This window comes from Artemia sp. Qi Xiang Cuo, chromosome 1, assembly GCF_049724085.1.
Source record: "Artemia sp. Qi Xiang Cuo chromosome 1, ASM4972408v1, whole genome shotgun sequence".
NCBI classification, from domain to species: Eukaryota; Metazoa; Arthropoda; class Branchiopoda; order Anostraca; family Artemiidae; genus Artemia; species Artemia sp. Qi Xiang Cuo.
Window position 1 is genome coordinate 66,913,504 of NC_142794.1, and position 19,595 is coordinate 66,933,098.

Sequence of the window (19,595 nt, forward strand, 5' to 3'; positions counted from 1 at the left end):
TATCAGCGTGCTGCATGAAATATCTGTTGCAAGTAGGATAAAATTAATTTGAACACTATATATATATATATATATATATATATATATATATATATATATATATATATATATATATATATATATAGTATATATATATATATATATATATATATATATATATATTATATATATATATATATATATATATATATATATAATTTTCTCACATTTAGAAATTGTGTATGCACATATAAGCGGTGTTAACCTATACTGATTTTTTGTTATCAGTTTTGACATGCAGTACTAGAGGACCGAGCTTCGCTTGGTGAAAGGAATTTTGGACATAAATACTATATTCAGAATATAGTATTTATTATTTATTTATTAAGAGGGGAGTACCCCCCTCTCCTCTTGATATGTATACCCCCACACCCTGATTCACACAAAAAAAACTTAGAAAGTAATTTTTATAGATATTATTTTTTTTGTCAACAAAGATACAAGATGAAGTTAATTTTCAAACACTAGGTGTCAATTTTTCCCCTCTGATTGGTATCCATGGCAAGTTACAATTAATCCAGGGTTTCTACCACAGTGCTGACAAAAATACTGCCATCAAACAATGCCAGATGGATAAGTTAATAATTATAAAAAAAATTTCAAAAACTTTTAAATTAAAATAAAATGGTTTTTTGAAATGTGCGTAAAAATTCAGGGGGGAGTTTTTCGTGGAGGAGAATTTCTTCAGGAGTCGGGGGAGTTTCAAGGGGAAATTTGTTCGCGTAGTATCTCATTGAACAGGGCCTGTTTTTTTTATTTTCATTTTGAAACAAGGGAAACAGCCTAAAGTGCCCTTCTTGGGTGCCATATGGCACTTATCATTGCCTTAATAAGTTGAATTCATACAAAACCGATTAAATTAAAAAGAAGTTTGTAAACGAGCCTATAGTTAGCTCTTTATGATGTCCATGTGTCCGGCCCAGCCTTTCAATTCCAAAGATGTTACCCAAATTGCGCTTTTAAGGTAATATATGGCACTTTATGTAGGCTTTATCGAGTTAAAATTATATAAAAAAACATATAAGAATTAGCTTTTAAATGAACCCTTAAACAGTCCTCTAATATGTCCCAGTGCCCCGATAGTGACGAATGAAAATATAGAGAGAAAACGGTTACGTATTTAAATAGCACTAAAAAAGAAGATTTATCAGCGCTGCCCATACAAAAGATAATTTTCCTCCTTGTTCGAGAAGGGGTATAAGGTTCTGATAATAGCGTATAAGGTTCTGATAATGGCGATTCAAAGGATGTACGTTATAATTTGCTGCGCCACCATTTTCAAATCACATGCGACCGAATGTCGCAAAAATAAGGGGCTGCTGAAACAGTGCGTAGTTCAACTGAGAGAGTTAGTCTACTGTGCTAAGTGAGAGAGTTGAGGAAAGAGGAAGAGGGACAGGCACTTCAATATTAACGGCGAAGCTGGAAAAAGAAAGCCGAGCTTATATGAAATCCACCATCACAAATCCAAACTCTTGTTGACTTTACACAGCTGTCGTATACATCAACTCATTACTGACAATTTTAGCAAAGGTCGAGCATCAGTACTTACTTTTGTGTTCGTTTGATATCTGCCCATTGTTTATTATGCATTGTGTAATGTTTTGAAACTAACCGAGTAGCGTCTTTGCTAAATGCTAACTTGTTTTCCCTACCGATTGAAGAAATATGTTATTGAATATTTACGGCAGGCATATGCCACCTTTACTTATTTTCCCCATTGAATGTTCAGCGTCCATTAGGAAATAATTTCCTAAACTAAGTTTTTCAGAAAACTTGAAAACACATTTAGGCTTGTATTTTTCACTCATGTTATAATACTTTTTTCCCCCGAAGGATATCCCATACCCCCTGACTCCCAGGACCCCTTCAATTAAACTACTGGAGCTACGCCCATGTTTATGAGCTGTAAAAATGATTAAAATTATCGTTCTGTCACTTAAACATATGATTGCTTTGTGTTTGAAAAGACAAGTTAAAACAGAAAAATTTATATGGTTCATTCAAGTAGATTTATTCTTTTCAGGTAATCAACAATAATTATGTATTTTTATCCATGTTACCGTTAAATCATTATAAAGTTCAATTAGTGATTTCATCATATTAACCCTTTTCTAGCCTAGACAGTAGAGGTAAAAGGCCAAACTGAGAAGAGGATCCTCTTACTTAGTAACTGATAATATTTAATTATATCAAGTTATATTAATTTTGATTTCATTTAAAGCTTTCACTTTTATGATCTACTTTAATTTTGTGACCCATTTTAATTGAAGAAATACAGAAAACGAGATATTTTTCTCCATTAAATTTATGTATTGGAGGAATTAAAGCTTTCCGCGCAATGGGCACTATAGCTATTAAGTTTCTACTGAAATGCATTCGAATTCCAAATTTGTCTGAAATCATTGTATGTGAATACACAATTTCAAATGTCTAAAAACAAAAGGATAAAAGAATCCCTTCAACAAAAATAAGGATAGATAAATAAATTGTATACTATGTTCCGTGACATCACCCATAAGAAAGATTGCTTGTTTCTACCAGCCTATTCCCCTGGCTAATTCAAAACAAAACCCTTTCGATCATTACACTTTATCCAAGAGGGATATCACTCTTTGGGAATTCAATTAGGTGAGACGCCTGCCCTAGCCATATTGGTCCCAAGGCTCTGTCGAAATCCATTTCTTTTTGTTGCATTTTCCGACAAGCCTACTTAAAAATGTATGAATTGCGACAAGAGGATATTGTTTTGCTCCTGGGCGTTTAAACGAAACTGTCAGCTATTTCTTTCTGAAGTTTATAATTAGAAAGAAGGCACAATGCATAGACGATTTTCGCTTACCATTTATTAGGATTAAAATATTTATATAATCCTACAAAAAAAGGAAACGTAATCCAAAAAAAAATGTACTTTTTTTCCAAGAAGGGTTGCATCGAATTTCTGATCCTAGAATATCCGAAAAGGCCTCATTTGAATAGCAATTTGACGAGCTACTACCCGTTTTGATGCGCCACGGAACTAAAAATGCTGCTTGGTTATAGTCAAAATTTCTTAAACCAGAAAATTCTGAGAAAACATTTTGTTTTATAAAAAAGCTATAAGTTAGTGTTCTATATTATAAGTTAGTGTTTTAGAGCTATAAACTAGCATTCCTGAATCAGCTTCAAATGACAATTCTTGTTCACTTGACAATTATGTTTCAAAGCATCTTTTTAAACTTCCTTTTACTGTGGGCCTTGTTTCACTCTTTACATGTAATAATGATGAATAATGTAAGTATTGCATGTATACATGCAATATTTACATTTTTTTTAAACATTATTTACATGTATATATATACATGTAAATAATGATCTGGGTTAGGATGGCTACACAGTAGAGTAGACAGTTGATCATCGTTGCCGCAAACTGGCTCGAATTCACATCCTCCGAATCTGAAAGAGAGTATCTTCGCCACTGTGTTGCGGTAACTGTCAATAGAATGCATTCAGGAAATTTGTGATTGTCATGGAACCATACAGAGATCGGAGAAGCATAGAACCTGGTATATTTGTGTTGTAGATAATGTGATGTTGGAAAAAAGAATGATAAAAGGTGACCTGCCCCTAGATTATTACACACACACACACACACATATATATATATATATATATATATATATATATATATATATATATATATATATATATATATATATATATATATATATATATATATGTATATATATATATATATATATATATATATATATATATATATATATATATATATATATATATATATATATATATATATATATATATATATATATATATATATATATATATATATATATATATATATATATTGTACTACCCATCCCCCCCCCCATAAAAAAAAAAAATTAAATAAAAATAGGAATAGACGTCATTGTGTGTGCTAATCACTTTTTTCTAATATACTTTTTTCGCTAGTTCTATTGGTTGATGCTATGTTTTGACGCAAACTAATGTGGCCTAGGTTTTGTTAGATTGTGTTCGGTTTTTTTTTGGGGGGGATGGGGAGTAATAAAGGATTAGATTGTGTACATCTTAAATTTAAACTAACTGAATTGGTAGGGTGCTAAGGCCACTTTTCTATATCAAGAATAAAAAGGCTAAGTGCAAACCTTTTACTACTCCTTTCTGGTGATGTCTGGGTTTACATTGATATCCTCTAATATTGGCATGCGTGTACTGGTAAGCGTGTAGTCGAATCTTCCAGAGCTTAGGGTTCAAGTGGCAGGAGATAGAAGAAGATAAACTATTCACTATAAACCATTCATTTATTCTACAAAGTCTGTATACATGGTTTGAAAGACAAACACAAGAGAAGAACTTTACCAAAGTACTGCATGAGAGGAACTAACTTAAACACTTCAGAAATCCGTATATAAAATGATTTCCAAGGTTGCTAGAATCAAGTTCTAATATATTAAAATTTTCTGATTTCCCCTTCTGGTATTATAAACCTAGCTTTTCTGTTTCCCTTTTCCAAAGGACAAAGCATCATAAATTCTATTAACCCGTGTCCTACTAGACCCGGGGTCTAGAATCTAATGTACATTGCAAGATAACATTGACCCACATTGCATCAAAATCAGGTGGAACGTTTCCTATTCTAAGACTTACATTCAAAAGTTTACATAAGAACGCCGGGGTGAACTAAATCAAAACACACTATGTACGTGAGGGTTGTCAAAAGGTCGTGTATCAGGAATGGCTTAGAGTATTAAGTTGAAATTTCCAGGGAACTATTGGGGATCAATTGACCAAAAGGCAACACGCGCATGCATAACTACTACTACTGCTACCACTACTACTACTCCTACTGCTACTACTACACCTACCACCGCCACTATTACTATTGCTACTATAAATACTATTTCTTCTTGCAACTACTGCAAAGGCTAAGGATAATAAGGTGAAAATGTCAGCTACTTTTGCAGGGGAAGTTGAACTAAATCAAAACACAGTTTGCGCGTCTAGGTTGTCATAAGGGTGTATCTCAGGAGTGGCTTAGGTTATTAAGCTTGAAGTTTCAGGAAATGATGAGGGGGATGGTCAATTAACGGAAGGCGATATGTGCACGCTAAACTACTAATAAATGAAAACACACTATAAACATACGGGTTGTCAAAAGGGTTTATCAACAATATCTTTGGAACAGCTTAGCGTATTAAGTTGAAACTTCCAGGGCATGATAAGGGAGATGTTCAACTGACCAAAAGGCAATATATGCATACTACTACTACTGTTACTACTACTAAAACTATTATGACTCCTTCTTCTACTAAGGTTAAGGGCTTGAAAGTGAAAATCTCGGGGAATATTGAAAGGAAAGTTGAACTAAATCAATACACTCTGAGCCTACAGGTCGTCAAAAGGGTGTATCTCATGAATGGTTTAGGTTCTAAAACCTTTCAGGCCATCCCCTCCCACTTTGGTAACCCCCAGAGGCGTGTGCCCTCATAAAAAAATTTTAATAGTCAGTCATAAAAAATAAATGTAATGGGAGTTTTTCGACAAAACAACGAATTTTTAATAGAATAATGGCTCGTGATGATTGTTGCTGCCTGCAAGTGATGTATAAATATAGCCTACTGAATCGTACATGCTATACACGATGCGATTATTTTTACGAAAATTTCACAAATCTATTTCTGTCCTACCAAAACAACGTTGATTTTTTAAATTTTTCTTGCACCCCGCTAAAAATCTCCCCCCCCCTGAATGCCGTGTCCCATACTTTGATAAACTTTCAGGGAATTATGAAGGGAATGATCAATTAACAAAAACACAATATGTCTACTACTACTACTATGTCTACTGCTACTACTACTGCTTCTACTATTACTTCTATTGTGACAGCCACTGAGGATAAGGGCACTAAGGAGGAAATTTGAGGATATGCTGAGGGGAAAGTTAAACTAAATTAAAACGCACTATGTGCATATAGATTGTTAAAAAAGTGTATCAGCAATACCTTAGGTATAGCTTAGAGTATTAAATCAGAACTTTTAGGGTATGATGAGAAGGATACATAACTGGGTAAAAGCCAATATGTGCTTACTACTACTGTTACTACTGCGGTTAATACTACTAATACTAAAACCACCACTAATACTCCTATTGCTACTTCTATGACTACTACAACCACTAAGGCTAAGGTGAGGGTGAAAATTTCAGGAAATGTTGAGAGGGGCAATGAACTAAGTCAAAATACATGGTGTGCATACAGGTTGTCAAAAGGGCATATCAGCAATATATTAGGAACGGCTTGGAGTATGAAGTTGAAGCTTGCGGGGCTTATTGTGGAGGATGTTGAACTACCTTAGAGGCAATATTTGCATGCTTCTATTGTTACTACTTCTACTACTACTACAACAACGACTACTGTTGCTGCTACTAGTACTACTCCTACTATTATTACTACTGCTACTACTACTGCTACTACTACTACTACTAAAGTTAAGGGTATTAAGGTGAAAATTTCAGGGACTGAAGAGATGTTGTTGAACCAATTAAAAACGCACCATGTGTATGCAGGTTGCCAAATCAGCCATGCCCGAAGAACAGTTTAGGGTATTAAATTCAAACTTCCAGCATATGTTGAGGGGGATGTTGAAAAAAAGGTGCTATATGCATATTGCTACTAATGCTACTACCACTACTACAACTGTTGCTACTACTGAAGCTAAAGGTCTTAAGATGAAGCTTTCAGGGAATGTTTAGGGGGATGTTTAACCAAATCAATACAAACTATGATCATGTAGACTGTCAAAAGGATGTACCAGCAATACTACAGGAAAGGGCCTAAACTATTAAGTAGAAACTTTCTGGGTATGTTGGGGTAGATTTTGAACTGACCCAAGTGCACTATATGTGTACTACTACTATTGCTGCAACTGCGATCACTACTACTAGTGAGGCTAATGCTATTAAGGTAAAACTTTTGGATGTTTAGGAAGATTTTCAATTAAATCAAAATATACTATATGCAAGAAGGATGTCAAAAGGGCATAAAAGTAATATCTTAAAAACGGCTTTGACTATTGAGCTTTTCAGGAATTAAGGAACTAAGAAACGCTTCGACCCTCCTGCATGCAATGAAGTAAGCTCTGTTTTAATTTTAATGCTGAAAATAGTTTTCCGTCAAATGAAATGGTTTTAAAACAACTTAGCTAAAATGTGGTCAGTTTAAAAAATACCAACCGTCGTGTGGAGCCCTTAACCTACCTATTTTTTTATCCAGCTGGAACATAAGGATGGACAGTGGATACACCACTTCTAACATCTTATGAATGTCGTCCACATCTAACAAGGCTTGAATTCGTAAAATCATATCGCTTTCCGGCCTGAACACGCCAAAAGTCTTTCTTTGCAAGCTCTGACACCCAACCTGCGTCGGATAAGTTTTAATGCTTTACATTTTGGTAGACAACTTTTCCTACAATATCTTGTCGATACCTAGAATTCGTGTTGAACGTGATCATATTCAATGGATAAAATTGAACCAGAAAACTATTACGGCTGCAAACTACGCAGGTGTTACGCGACTTATCAACGACTTAGCCTAGAAACAGAATGCAGTCGTTGGCGAAAAAGTAATACTACCGTCATCATCCATCGGATCGACACGCTACGTTCCTGAATACTTTGAAGTCACTCGTATTTCCCCTATTTAAAAAAGGTAGCCCCGCCGTTCATGAAAACTATAGACCTATAAGTCTTTTAAACAGTGGGGGAAAGTTTTGGAGAAAATTTTGGACAAACGGCTTGGTAAATGGATGGAGGCGAATAGTATTCTAAATGAAGAACAAGGTGGATTCAGACCGGGATATTTGACAGTGGATCGAGTATTCATTTTAAATGCAATGATACAAAAATATTCTAAAGGAAATAGTAAATTATATGCTGCGCTTATAGACCTACAGAAAGCATTTGATAACGTAGATAGAATTTTGTTGTTTGAAGCTTTGAGTGAAATTGGATTACCACATCAGTTTATGAATATAATAGCTTTGATGTATTCATGGACTAAAAGTTTTGTGAAAATTCCGCAACAGTGTGTCTCTTCCTCTTTTCCTGTAAGTAAGGGAGTTTTACAGGGAAGTACTTTATCTCCAAAATTATTTTGTATATTTATTAACGATATAGTGCAATTTTTCCAACGCCAACGGGCAGCAGTACTTCGTCTTGGAAATTTGAATCTTTCAATGTTGCTTTTCGCAGATGACATAATTTTACTGGCTGATTCTGAGAAAATCTACAATATCTACTGAATATCCTAGCAGAATATGTGCATAAAAAGAAACTGAAGGCTAATCTATCGAAAAGCCAAATATTGATATTTAACAAAAAGCAACCAGAGCTACCCCCCAAGTTTTATTTGGAAGGTCAAATTTTAAAAATAGAAGAGAAAGCAACATATTTGGGCTTTACAGTAACTCGAAATGGTAAATGGACACAGCATATATCAGCAACTACGACAAAAGGGAAAAAATGCACTTTTCGATATTTACAGAAGCAACGTTAAAACAAGAATAAGCGATCTCAGCCTTCATAAGCATATATTTATCACAAAAGTTTTACCCATACTGCATCACGGGGCAGAAATTTGGGGCTACCAGACTGCACAAGGATTAGAAACTCTACAACTACAATACTAAAGGCATGCATATGGGCTGCATAAAACAACTCACTCTCTAGCATTGAAAGGTGACCTAGGCATCTACAGTTTCAAGATGATCAAGATACAGATGATCAAGTTTTGGCTCAAAATCCTGAATTTACCCGAGGAAAGACTTATTTTTGCTGCTTATAAAGATCTTCTCACCCAAAAAAGTAAAACCACTTGGACAGCACAGATCAGAAAAATACTACAGGAAACAGGCTTTTCAGACGCGTGGAATGGAGGACAGGGACCACTGGACCAAGAAAACTTCATAAAGGAATTCCAAGCAAGATTGCACGACCAGGAAATTCAACTTTGGTGGACAGCTTTAGATAAGTCGACTAGTCTTACTTTGTATAGAGATATAAAGCGGATTTATGTACAGGAGACATATTCGAAGCTGGGATTACCTAGTAAGTATATGAAAACGTGGATTCAGCTTCGAGCCAATTGTCTACCAATACAAGGAAAAGAAGTTTGGAAAAATAGAGAAGGTCCGGAAACGCAGCGTACTTGTCTAAAATGTGGTGAGATTGGTTTTGGGCTGGGTCATTTCCTCCTGTGATGCCGGCGGCTTTCTCACATAAGGGGAGAAATTTTGAAAGAGGGTAATGATTGGCTACTTCGGAGGATTTTAAGTTCAGATTCACCACAGACAGTAGTAAGTGTGGTAAATTTTGCATTGAAAGGTATGATTGTTGATTAAGAGGATAGTGATTCTAGTATGTCTTCATTTTATTTATCCTTTTTCTTTTCTTTTTTGTTTTGTATATGGCTGTAAAAAAGCTTTAATAATACATTATATTATTATTATTATTATTATTATTATTATTATTATGTGTGTAGATTTAACTTCAAACACGGGGACTGCCACATATGCAAGTATTTTTCCCAGGGTAGTTGTACCGAACCTATGGTGACGCTATTACACTAAGAAGAAGATCACATTGTCAGCAATTAGAAGACAAGTGGAAAAGCTCATATTGTCTGCGGTTAGAAGACAAGCGACAATGAGAATCAATATATACAAAGGTTTAGAATCCTTATGACTCATCTTACATCAGTTAAGAAGGGCTTTGCGATGAATTTGGCCTAATTATCATTTACTACAACAAATGACCTAACACTTGCTTATGATATATCAGGATATTTACTCCTTATATATAATAATTCATGATACTGTCAATAATGTACATAGAATCCTCATGGTTCTTATTACATCACTTAAGAAATGCTTTCCGATGGATTTTGCCTAATAACCATCCACTACAACAAACGACATAATAATAAGCACTAGCTTAATGCACGGGCAAGGGCAAAGTGGCCCAGAGAGACAGAAAAAATTTTGCTCTGGGCCAGCCAGGTCCAAAAGTTATTTTTAGTGAAACTGTAATCTGTATCTTTTCTTTATTTATTCTTTTTATTCATTTGCCCCAGCCATTAAGTATCATCTTTTGCAGGCATAACAAGGCTGGTAAAATTACTCAAGATTTAAGTACGAAGAATATTCCGCAATAAACACTAGTCAGAAGTTATGTGCATCATGTTGAGTAGAGTAGTCAGCAATGTCAAAGCGAACCTTCCTCAAGATCGGGGAAATGGAGGTAATAGCACAGTACAAAATATTTATTTAAACAAATATGTCAATAGTTCATGGTAACGAAATATAAGCAAAGAGAGACCCGCACTAACTTTAACCAAACACTTTGAATAAAACAATAGTAAATCAAGAATTTTATAACAACATATTCATAGAAAATAAACTACTCTTAATTGGGTTGGAAAAATGAAAAAAAAATAATAATTAAGTTTCAGGACATTCATCAAAAGTCATTAGCATAAGAAATATTGCTGCATTTTCTAAATGAGTTGGGAATGCCCAAAGCACAAGAATTTTTATGGTAACTATAACATCAAATTCTTTTTGTGTGAGAATCTGGAAGTTCCTTTGTACAGATTAAATAAAAAAAACAAGTTTTTTAAACTGAAAGTAAGGAGCGACATTAAAACTTAAAACGAACAGAAATTATTCCGTATATGAAAGGGGCTGTCCCCTCCTCAACGCCTCGCTCTTTACGCTAAAGTTTGACTCTGTCTCACAACTTTATTTTTTAAAAAATAAAAAGTTTTAATTTATCACAACTATATTTTTTAAAAAAATAAAAAAATTTATAGTAAATAGCGAGGCGTTGAGGCGGGGACAGCCCCTTTCATATAGGGAATAATTTCTGTTCGTTTTAAGTTTTAATGTCGCTCCTTACTTTCAGTTTAAAAAACTTGTTTTTTTTATTTAATTTCTGATCGTTTTTTAGTTAATGCAGCTTTTATTTGCATAAAAATTTTACTTTTCTTTTGCTAAATGGAAGTCTTTACAAATTAACTTACGTAACTAACTTCTATATTCGTATATTTTTCTTCTGGCAAAAAATACAAAGTTGCAGATTTTTGCAGATATGAGCTTGAAACCTATGTAATAGGGTTTTCTGATACGCTGAATCTGACGGTTTGATTTTCATTAAAATTCTTTCACTTGTAGGGGATGTTTCCCCCCTCTTTAAAAGATCGAGTAAATTTTCTCAGGCTCGTAGCCTTTGATGAGTAATACTAAACTTAATAAAATTTAAATATTTAGGATCAGCATTATAAACACATTCTTTTGATACATTTATTGACATCAAAATTTCGTTTTTAAAAGTTTCGATTACTATTGAGCCGTATCGCTTGTTTTTTTATTGTTTTTTTTATTACCTATATGTTTTTACTTATATGAAGGGGTTCTCCCCTTAGTCAATACCACGCTCTTTACGTTAAAAGTTAAAAAAATTTTGATTCACAAACCCCTGAATCACAAAGGCCGTTTAATTATAATAGATAGGTCTTTTGAAATCACTAAAAAAAAAACTGTAGCGTAAAGAGCGAGTTATTGACTTGGAGGACAACCCCCTCACATACGTTATAATTTCTGTTCGTTTTAAGTTCTAATATTCCTTCTTACATTTCAGTTGAAAAAACTTGTTTTTTTTTTATTTAACTTCTGATCGTTTCTTAAATAATGCTTGGAAATCCGGCGCCCCCTTCATAGAAAGGTCCCTTGCCCCAAATAAAAATCCTCCACGGAAATATTCTCCAGAGTAACCCCCGCCTCTTTCCCCCCCCCCCTCCAGATAAAATCCTTCCTTAAAATGGTTGTATACTTCCCAATAACTAATAAATAATGCTGGCAACTCCTGCGCCCCCTTCATGGCACTTTCCCGTCCCCCCGGACCACGGCCGGCAGGGACAGAGGCTGCCCTATAGCCCCCGACCCTAGCCTTCCCCCACCTACCAGAAAAAATCTCCTCTGAAAAAGTCTGTATACTTCCCAATAACCCATACTATATGTTAACATTGAGTAAAGTTCATAACTTTCAGCCCTCCCCCTGGGGACTTTGGGGGATCAAGTCATCCTAAAAGACATATTTATCATCTTTTCGAACCTTCTGAAAAAAATGGCATTTTCGAAATATTTATTGGATGACTTTGAAAAAAAATGAATCTAGGAAGGGGTGCAGTTGCATTTCATTTTTTTTGGTCACTTACTAGTGACATTAGCATTTTCAATTTTCATTCGAATGAGCCTTCTCACAACGATCGAGGACATAAGGGTTAATACAACCCCCCCGGGGGGAAAAAAAATAAAAAAAATAAATAAACACGCATCCGTGATCTTCCTTCTGGCAAAAAATGCAAAATTCCACATTTTTGTAGATAGGAGCTTGAAACCTCTACAGTAGGGTTCCCTGATACGCTGAATATGATGGTGTGATTTTCATTAAGGTTCTATAAGTTTTAGGGGGTCTTTCCCCCTTTTTTCGAAAATCAGCCAAATTTTCTTAGGCACGTAACTTTTGATGGGTAGCACTAAACTTGATGAAAGTTATATATTTGAAATCACCATTGAAATCTGATTCTTTTGATATATCTATTGGTATCAAAAACCCGTTTTCTAGAGTTTCGGTTACCATTGAGCCGGGTCGCTCCTTACTTACAGTTCGTTACCACGAACTGTTTGATACAAAATTGCATCTTTTCCCAAAAAAAGATGCTATAGATTTGTTTGTTATTATTATTTTATTTTCAAGGGAAAATCGTATCGAAGTAGTGCTCGTAGAATATAAGAAAATGGCTCATTTGATAGGAAAGCGAACACAACAGCAAAGTGTAGATTTATACAATTGTGTAGAGCAAAACAACAGGTGAAACTTGAAGGTAAACAGCAGAGATTGCGGAGGCGGGCCACATTTCCCTCTATATTTAAGAGAAGCCCAAAGAGTTCTTGGCAACGAAGTGTAGCTGTGGAAACTAAGGCTCAAGAATTATAAATTAGATTACAAGACAACCACGAAAAGAATTTATGTTTTTTATAGATCCTAAATATGCCAAATTCAGTACTTTAAATTTCCACACTAGAAGCTACTTGCACAAGAAGATTGCATAAATTTAGAAAAAGGATTAAACATCCCTAGAATGAAATTTGTTTTGATGAAAATTATTAACTCTTAAACTGAGGGTTTAAGTCCCCATTTGCAACGATATGAAATGTCGTATTTTCCACGAAGAATGACCATTTTTGCACATTTGTTTTTTCAAACAATTCGGGGTAACGAATTGTAAGTAAGGAGGGCTGCGGATCATTAGTAACCGAACTCTTAGAAACAAGAGTCTTGATAACAATAGATGCATCAAAAGAATTGAATTTTGATGCTTATTAAAAATATATAAAATGCTTCAAGTTTAATGCTACCCAACAAAAGTTAATGAGCCTGAGAAAATTTGCTTAGTTTATGGAAGAAGGGGAAACACTCCCAAACATTATGTGACCTTAGTGAAAATCCGACCATCAGATTCAGCATATCTGAGTACTCTACTGTAGAGGTTTCAAGCTCATAAAAACAAAATGTGCAATTTTTCATTTTTTGCCAGATGTAAGATCACGAATACTTGTTTATTTGTTTTTGTGTTGTTGTTTTTTTTTCTTTGTTTTTTTTTCCTGGGGGTGATCGTATCCGACCAATGATCCTAGAAGATTGGGAGAGGGCTCATTTGGTCGAAAACCAAAAAGTTTTGAGCTCTTTTTAAGTGACCAAAAAAATCAGAGGGCGGCTAGCCCCCCTCCACGACTATTGTCTTCCAAAGTCGTCCGATCAAAATTTTGAGATATATATTTTCTTCAGCAGAGTCGAAAAATCTAATAACTTTGTTGACTTGATAATAAATTTCTAATAACTTTGATGGCTTGACCCCCCCCCCAGCTTCCGGAGGAAAGGCGGCAAGCTAAGAATTTTTCCCATTGTTAACGTATAATATTGGCTATTTTGAAGGGTAGCGATATCTTTCAGGGGGATTTTTTGGTTGGGGGAAGAGTCACATGCGAGAATATTCTCATGGAGGAATTTTTCGTGGAGAAGGGAATATTCCAAGGAGGGGGAGCTCGATTTCCCGGCATTTTGTTTAAAAAGATCAGAAATTAAATATGAAAATAATAAGTTTTTTAAAATGAAAGTAAGGAGCAACATTAAAACTTAAAAGGAACAGAAATTATGACGTATATGAGAGGGGTTACCCCCTCCTCAATCGCTCGCTCTTTACGCTAAAGTTTTCCTTAGAACTTTAAAAAACAGTTTAATATTCTAATTAAACCACCGTTGTGTTTGAGTCATTCTTGAATAATTGGAACAAATGTCTAACTTCAGTGTAAAAAGCGAAAAATTGAGGAGGGGTAACCCCTCACATACGTAGTAATTTTTGTCCGTTTTAAATTTTAATATTGCTCCATAATTTCAACTGAAACACTTATTTTTTTGTACTTAATTTCAGAAATGATCGTATTGAACCAGTCATTCTAGAATATCAGAAGAGAAAGATTCATTTGATCGGAAATTTAAAGCTCTAATGTCATTTTTAAGTAGCGAAAAAATTTCTGCGACAGATAAGTGCCAATTTCAGACATTTTCTAAAAAAAAAAAATATCGGACGAGGGTGAATGGAGCCCATCAGTAAGTAAGGAGCAACTCAGGCTAATAGTACTGACTTCTATGGAAAAGACTTGTAACAACAATTACATTAAAAGAATTGTAATTTTAGGCTGATTTCAAATATATGGAATTCATTAGGCTTAAAGCTACCCATCAAAAGCTACGAACCCGAAAAAAATTACCAGATTTTTAAACTCGGGGAGACATTCCCAAAAAGGCAAGAAATCTTCACGAAAATCACACCAGTAGATTCAGCATATCTTAAGACTCTAATGTTGAGGATTCAGAGCCTTATACAAAAATGTGGAATTTTGTGTTTTTTTTCTCGGAAGAAAGACCAGTGATGCATGTTTATTTGCGGTATTCTTTTTCCAAGGGTGGTCGTATCGAAAAAATGGTCCTAGAGAGTTGGGAGAGGGCTCATTCGAACGAAAATCAAAAAGTTTTTGTGTCTTTTTTAAGTAGCCGAAAAGATTATGTCACAGAAAAGTGGCGTTTTACGCCATTTAGTAGCACTAAATTACAATTTTGCCACAAAGAGGACCGATTTGCTATAGAATGAAATTTCAGATGCAGAGGAAATAATGCCACATGGTAGCACATTCGTTTCTAAAATGTCACTTATTCCATACAAGTTAAAAGGTTATCTTAATGCTTGATTTAGCTAAGTTTATTCACTTGATTAAATTATTCGTAAAATTATGCAAATAAAATTAAAAAAAACAGGCTTGTGGGAATGAGACTTCAAATAAATATAGAAAAGTGTGTGTTTCTCAGAAAAGGGGTAGGAATCTCTTAATATCTTTCTATGTAGACTAAACACGGATACGGGTTCAGCGGGGTCATAGCTCCCATCTTATCGTAGAAAAATATTTTGGCATTTATCTGAAAGCTTCATTCAACTAAATTGATCCACTTCATATTACATGAATTATATGCACTGATGTATAAGCGTGTATAAGCTATTATGAAGAAGGAAGGCTGGGCTATTGTGTAGCAGGGGCCTCCCAGATGCCTCAAACAGTTCATTTGAATGTCTAAATTTCCTAACTCTTATGGAGTCTTCGGAAAAATGTAAAACATGTTTCGGTAACGGGGGAGGGTGAGTAGAAATTGACACCTAATCTCTCTTCATTCTTGGAAATAATTTGGTCTATGCCTCTATTATTGGTACTGGGGTAATAACACCCCTACCATGGCGAAATCTTTTTTTGTGTATACAAAAGATTACAAGCACCCGACTACTGGGACACCATGGTTGGGACATCATGAGTCTCACCAAAAAAATTTCTTGGGAGGTAGGCAAATACTACTAGGATCTTTGTTTTCAGTAAGTTTAAAGGGTAATAATGTATATCATATCCTATTTATATACAATGTTTAACATTTTCTTGTTTCCCAGAAGGCGTAAAACAAATGTAGTAAATTAGCTCCTTTTCTCGAAGCAATGCTGTGCGAAAGTTAAATTTAGAATTAAAGAGTCAGGGTGGAACGATGGTAGTTCTCCTCACGTTTAGAGCAACCCTTGATATGCTAAGAAAAACGAAGGGAAATAAGATAGAAGAAGTTTTTTTTCAAATGAAGGTTGAGAGCAACATTAAAATTAAAAATGAATAGTAACTGTTTTGTGTATGAGGGAAGGGGGCTTCCCCCTCTTCAAACTCCATTCTTTACATTAAATTTTTCAATGATTTAAAAAGTCTTCTCAATCCATCTCAACGGCTTTTGTGTCTGAGCAGCCGTTCTTAAAAACTGGGAAAATAAGTCAAACTTCAGCATCAAGAGCAAGGAGGTAAGGAGAAGGCATCCCACCTCATATACGAAACAGTTTCGGTTCATTTTAGGTTTTAATATTAGTCTTTACTTAATGTGAGAAAATATGTCTTTGTTTAATTTAATCTAATAATTAATTTAGCAATTAAGCCCTCAAAATGCTATTAGATACTGATAAAAAAAACTAAAAAAACAAAAAGTCTAATCAACTGTCCCCATTAGGGGGTACTCAGTAAAAAAGATAGCAAACTGTAATATTAAAACTTAGAATGGCCAGAAAGTATTTGTTAAATAAAGAGATCGCCTCCAACTCAGACACCCCCCCCCCTCTCTACGGTGGAGTATGAATTTTTTCCACAATGCTTCGAAGAACGAATATTCAACACTTCGAGTTGATGATAAAAACCTAAATTCCTTAATAATTTGAAAATAAAAGGGCTTATTTTAAACAATCAAAGTTTCAGTTCAAATGTTTTGAAAAACAATCGGTAAATAGGCCTACGAGTTTTCAATTACTAACTGGCTTCCCTTTAGATTATTCCGAAGAAAATGAGACAATTTACATACTTTACCCCTCAGACTTGAGTTTAACCTGAAAAATCCTGTAATATCTTCTAATATAATGGCTGTGTATACCTACGAGTTTAAAACTTCGGTCAAAAAGTAACTAAATATATAGAAAGATGCGATAAATATTCGGATGCTCAAATTGAGTTCTTTTATATTTCTGCACTGCAAAAATAAAGGTTCGGCGTGGTCAGCTATTAGGAACCAAAATGCAAGATTTGCTGTAATAAGAGCTAATAAATAGTAATTCATTGAAATTTGAAACTCTATATAGGTTTCATTACAGTGCCAGTGTGAAGGCAGCTGTTTTGTTTAATTATTTATTGTTAAAATTTAAATTTCAATCTTTATCTTGAGTTTATTTATTTGTTTTTCCCTTTCCTCAAAAGCCGTTTTCTATCCTGAAGGCGCTGAAGCGGAAGTTTCAGCCAAAAAATTTGCTTTTTCTTTGGATGTTTTTTCCAGAATCTACATTATATTATTGATTTCGCAACGTTCGTGTTCGAAAAGTTTTCTAGCTAGTTTGATCTTGAATCCTACTCTGAGAGTCTCTATTATACTAAAGATTTTTGAAAACTAGGCTAAGACCATTAACAATAGTCCTTCACTCGACATAAAATGTGGAATGAACTTCTCGACGCATTATTGCTAATGTTGTTCAAGGGATAGCTGCTTGGTTAAATTAAACTGAAGAAGTTTGGGATAACATCAATAAGGATTCAAACTACTATCGTCTGCTCTAAAATTAGTTTTTTGTGCTAATATACTCAGTCCCTCCTGTAATTAGTATAAACTTGTATAATAATAATTTTATGGCATAGCAAAATGAATGTTGAGCTTTTCAATCCTAAGTACTCTAACTGTTCATTTAATTACAAAATACAGTTTGATCTTCCGTTCAATAACGTCATTATGCTTCTATATACTTTTATGCACAAATTTAAAGCTCATAGCTTTTTTCATGTATTTGATGTGGTTCTTTTTTCTGATGACCTTTTTTCATATATTTTCGTTGCAGTTTTATTTTTACTTCTTTACAACCCAAAGCTACTAGACCTTTATATCAGCATGTTGGGTCGGAAGAAGGTGGTTGATCCATCCTCACCCAGAATTTTGTATCCCAGTTTGCCACTCTGCAAAACCATATATGCTGCGTAGTGTACTGACAGTTATCTAAGAGGGATTTACACCTGATGTGTTGTAATTTTACGATACTGTCAATAGTTTACTAAGGATATACCTATTTTTACTATTTTGCCGAGTTTGGATCCCCTAAAGAACTTTCTGCGTACATGCCTGGCACACGTAAATAATGAAGAATAGCTTTAGAAATAGGTGGAACATATCAAACAGTTCGTGGTAACGAACTGTAAGTAAGCGGCGACCCGGCTCAATGGGAACCGAAACTCTAAAAACGGAATTTTGATACCAATAGATACATCAAACGAATCAGATTTTAACGCTGATTTCAAATATATAAGTTTCATCAAGTTTAAATTTACCCATCAAAAGTTACGTGAGAAAACTACCTGAGAAAATTTGGCTGATTTTAGAAAAAAGGGAGAAAGACCCCCTAAAAGTTATAGAACCTTCATGAAAACCACACCATCATATTCAGCGTATCAGAGAACCCTATTGAAGAGGTTTCAAGCACCTATCTACAAAAATGTGGAATTTTGCATTTTTTGCCAGAAGAAAGATCACGGATGCGTGTTTATTTGTTTTTTTTGAATTTTTCCTGGGGTGATCGTATCGACCCAGTGGTCCAAGAATATCGTGGGAGGGCTCATTGGAACGGAAATTAAAAGTTCTAGTGCCCCTTTTAAGTGACAAAAAAATGGAGGGCAACTAGGCTCCCTCCCACGCTCATTTTTTTCCCAAAGTCACCCGATCAAAATTTTGAGATAGTCATTTTGTTCAGCATGGTCGAAAATATGATAACTGTGTCTTTTAGGATGACTTAATCCCCCGAACACCCCGGGGGAGGGCTGAAAGTTATAAACTTTACCCAATGTTAACATACATTATTGGTTATTGGGAAATAAACAGACGTTTTCAGGGGGATTTTTCTGGTAGGGGGGGGGGGGTCGGGGGTTATATGGAAGGATCTTTACATGAAGGAAGTTTTCATGGGGGAACGGACATTGCTATGAAGGGGGCGCCGGATTTCCCAGCATTGTTAAAGAAAAGATCAGAAATTAAATTAAAAAAAAAACAAGTTTTTTAACTGAAAGTAAGGAGCAACACCAAAACCTAAAACGAACAGAAAATATTACGTATATGATTGGGTTCACCCCCTAGTCAATACCTCGCTCTTTAAGCAAAAATTTTTTTAGTACTTTCATAAGAGCTATTTATTCTAATAAATGGCCTTTGTGATTAAGGAGTCATTTTTAAAGAATTGGAACAAAATTGGAACTTTAGCTTAAAGAGCAAGCTATTGAATAGGGGGCGAACCCCCTAATATATGTATTAAAAATATATGAATATAGAAGTTCGTTATGTAA

At 34.6% G+C, this 19,595-nt stretch overlaps 1 protein-coding gene across 1 annotated transcript in view; it reads right to left on the bottom strand.

Annotated features, from left to right (window-relative positions):
• LOC148956621 (uncharacterized) overlaps nucleotides 1-19,595 on the bottom strand; it is a 58,508-nt gene that overhangs the window by 34,251 nt on the left and 4,662 nt on the right. Inside the window, exon 2 of the mRNA XM_089095953.1 lies at nucleotides 7,297-7,459. Within this exon, the coding sequence (XP_088952079.1) occupies nucleotides 7,297-7,402 (106 nt within the window). The 5' untranslated portion in view covers nucleotides 7,403-7,459. The remainder of the gene's footprint in view (nucleotides 1-7,296; nucleotides 7,460-19,595) is intronic.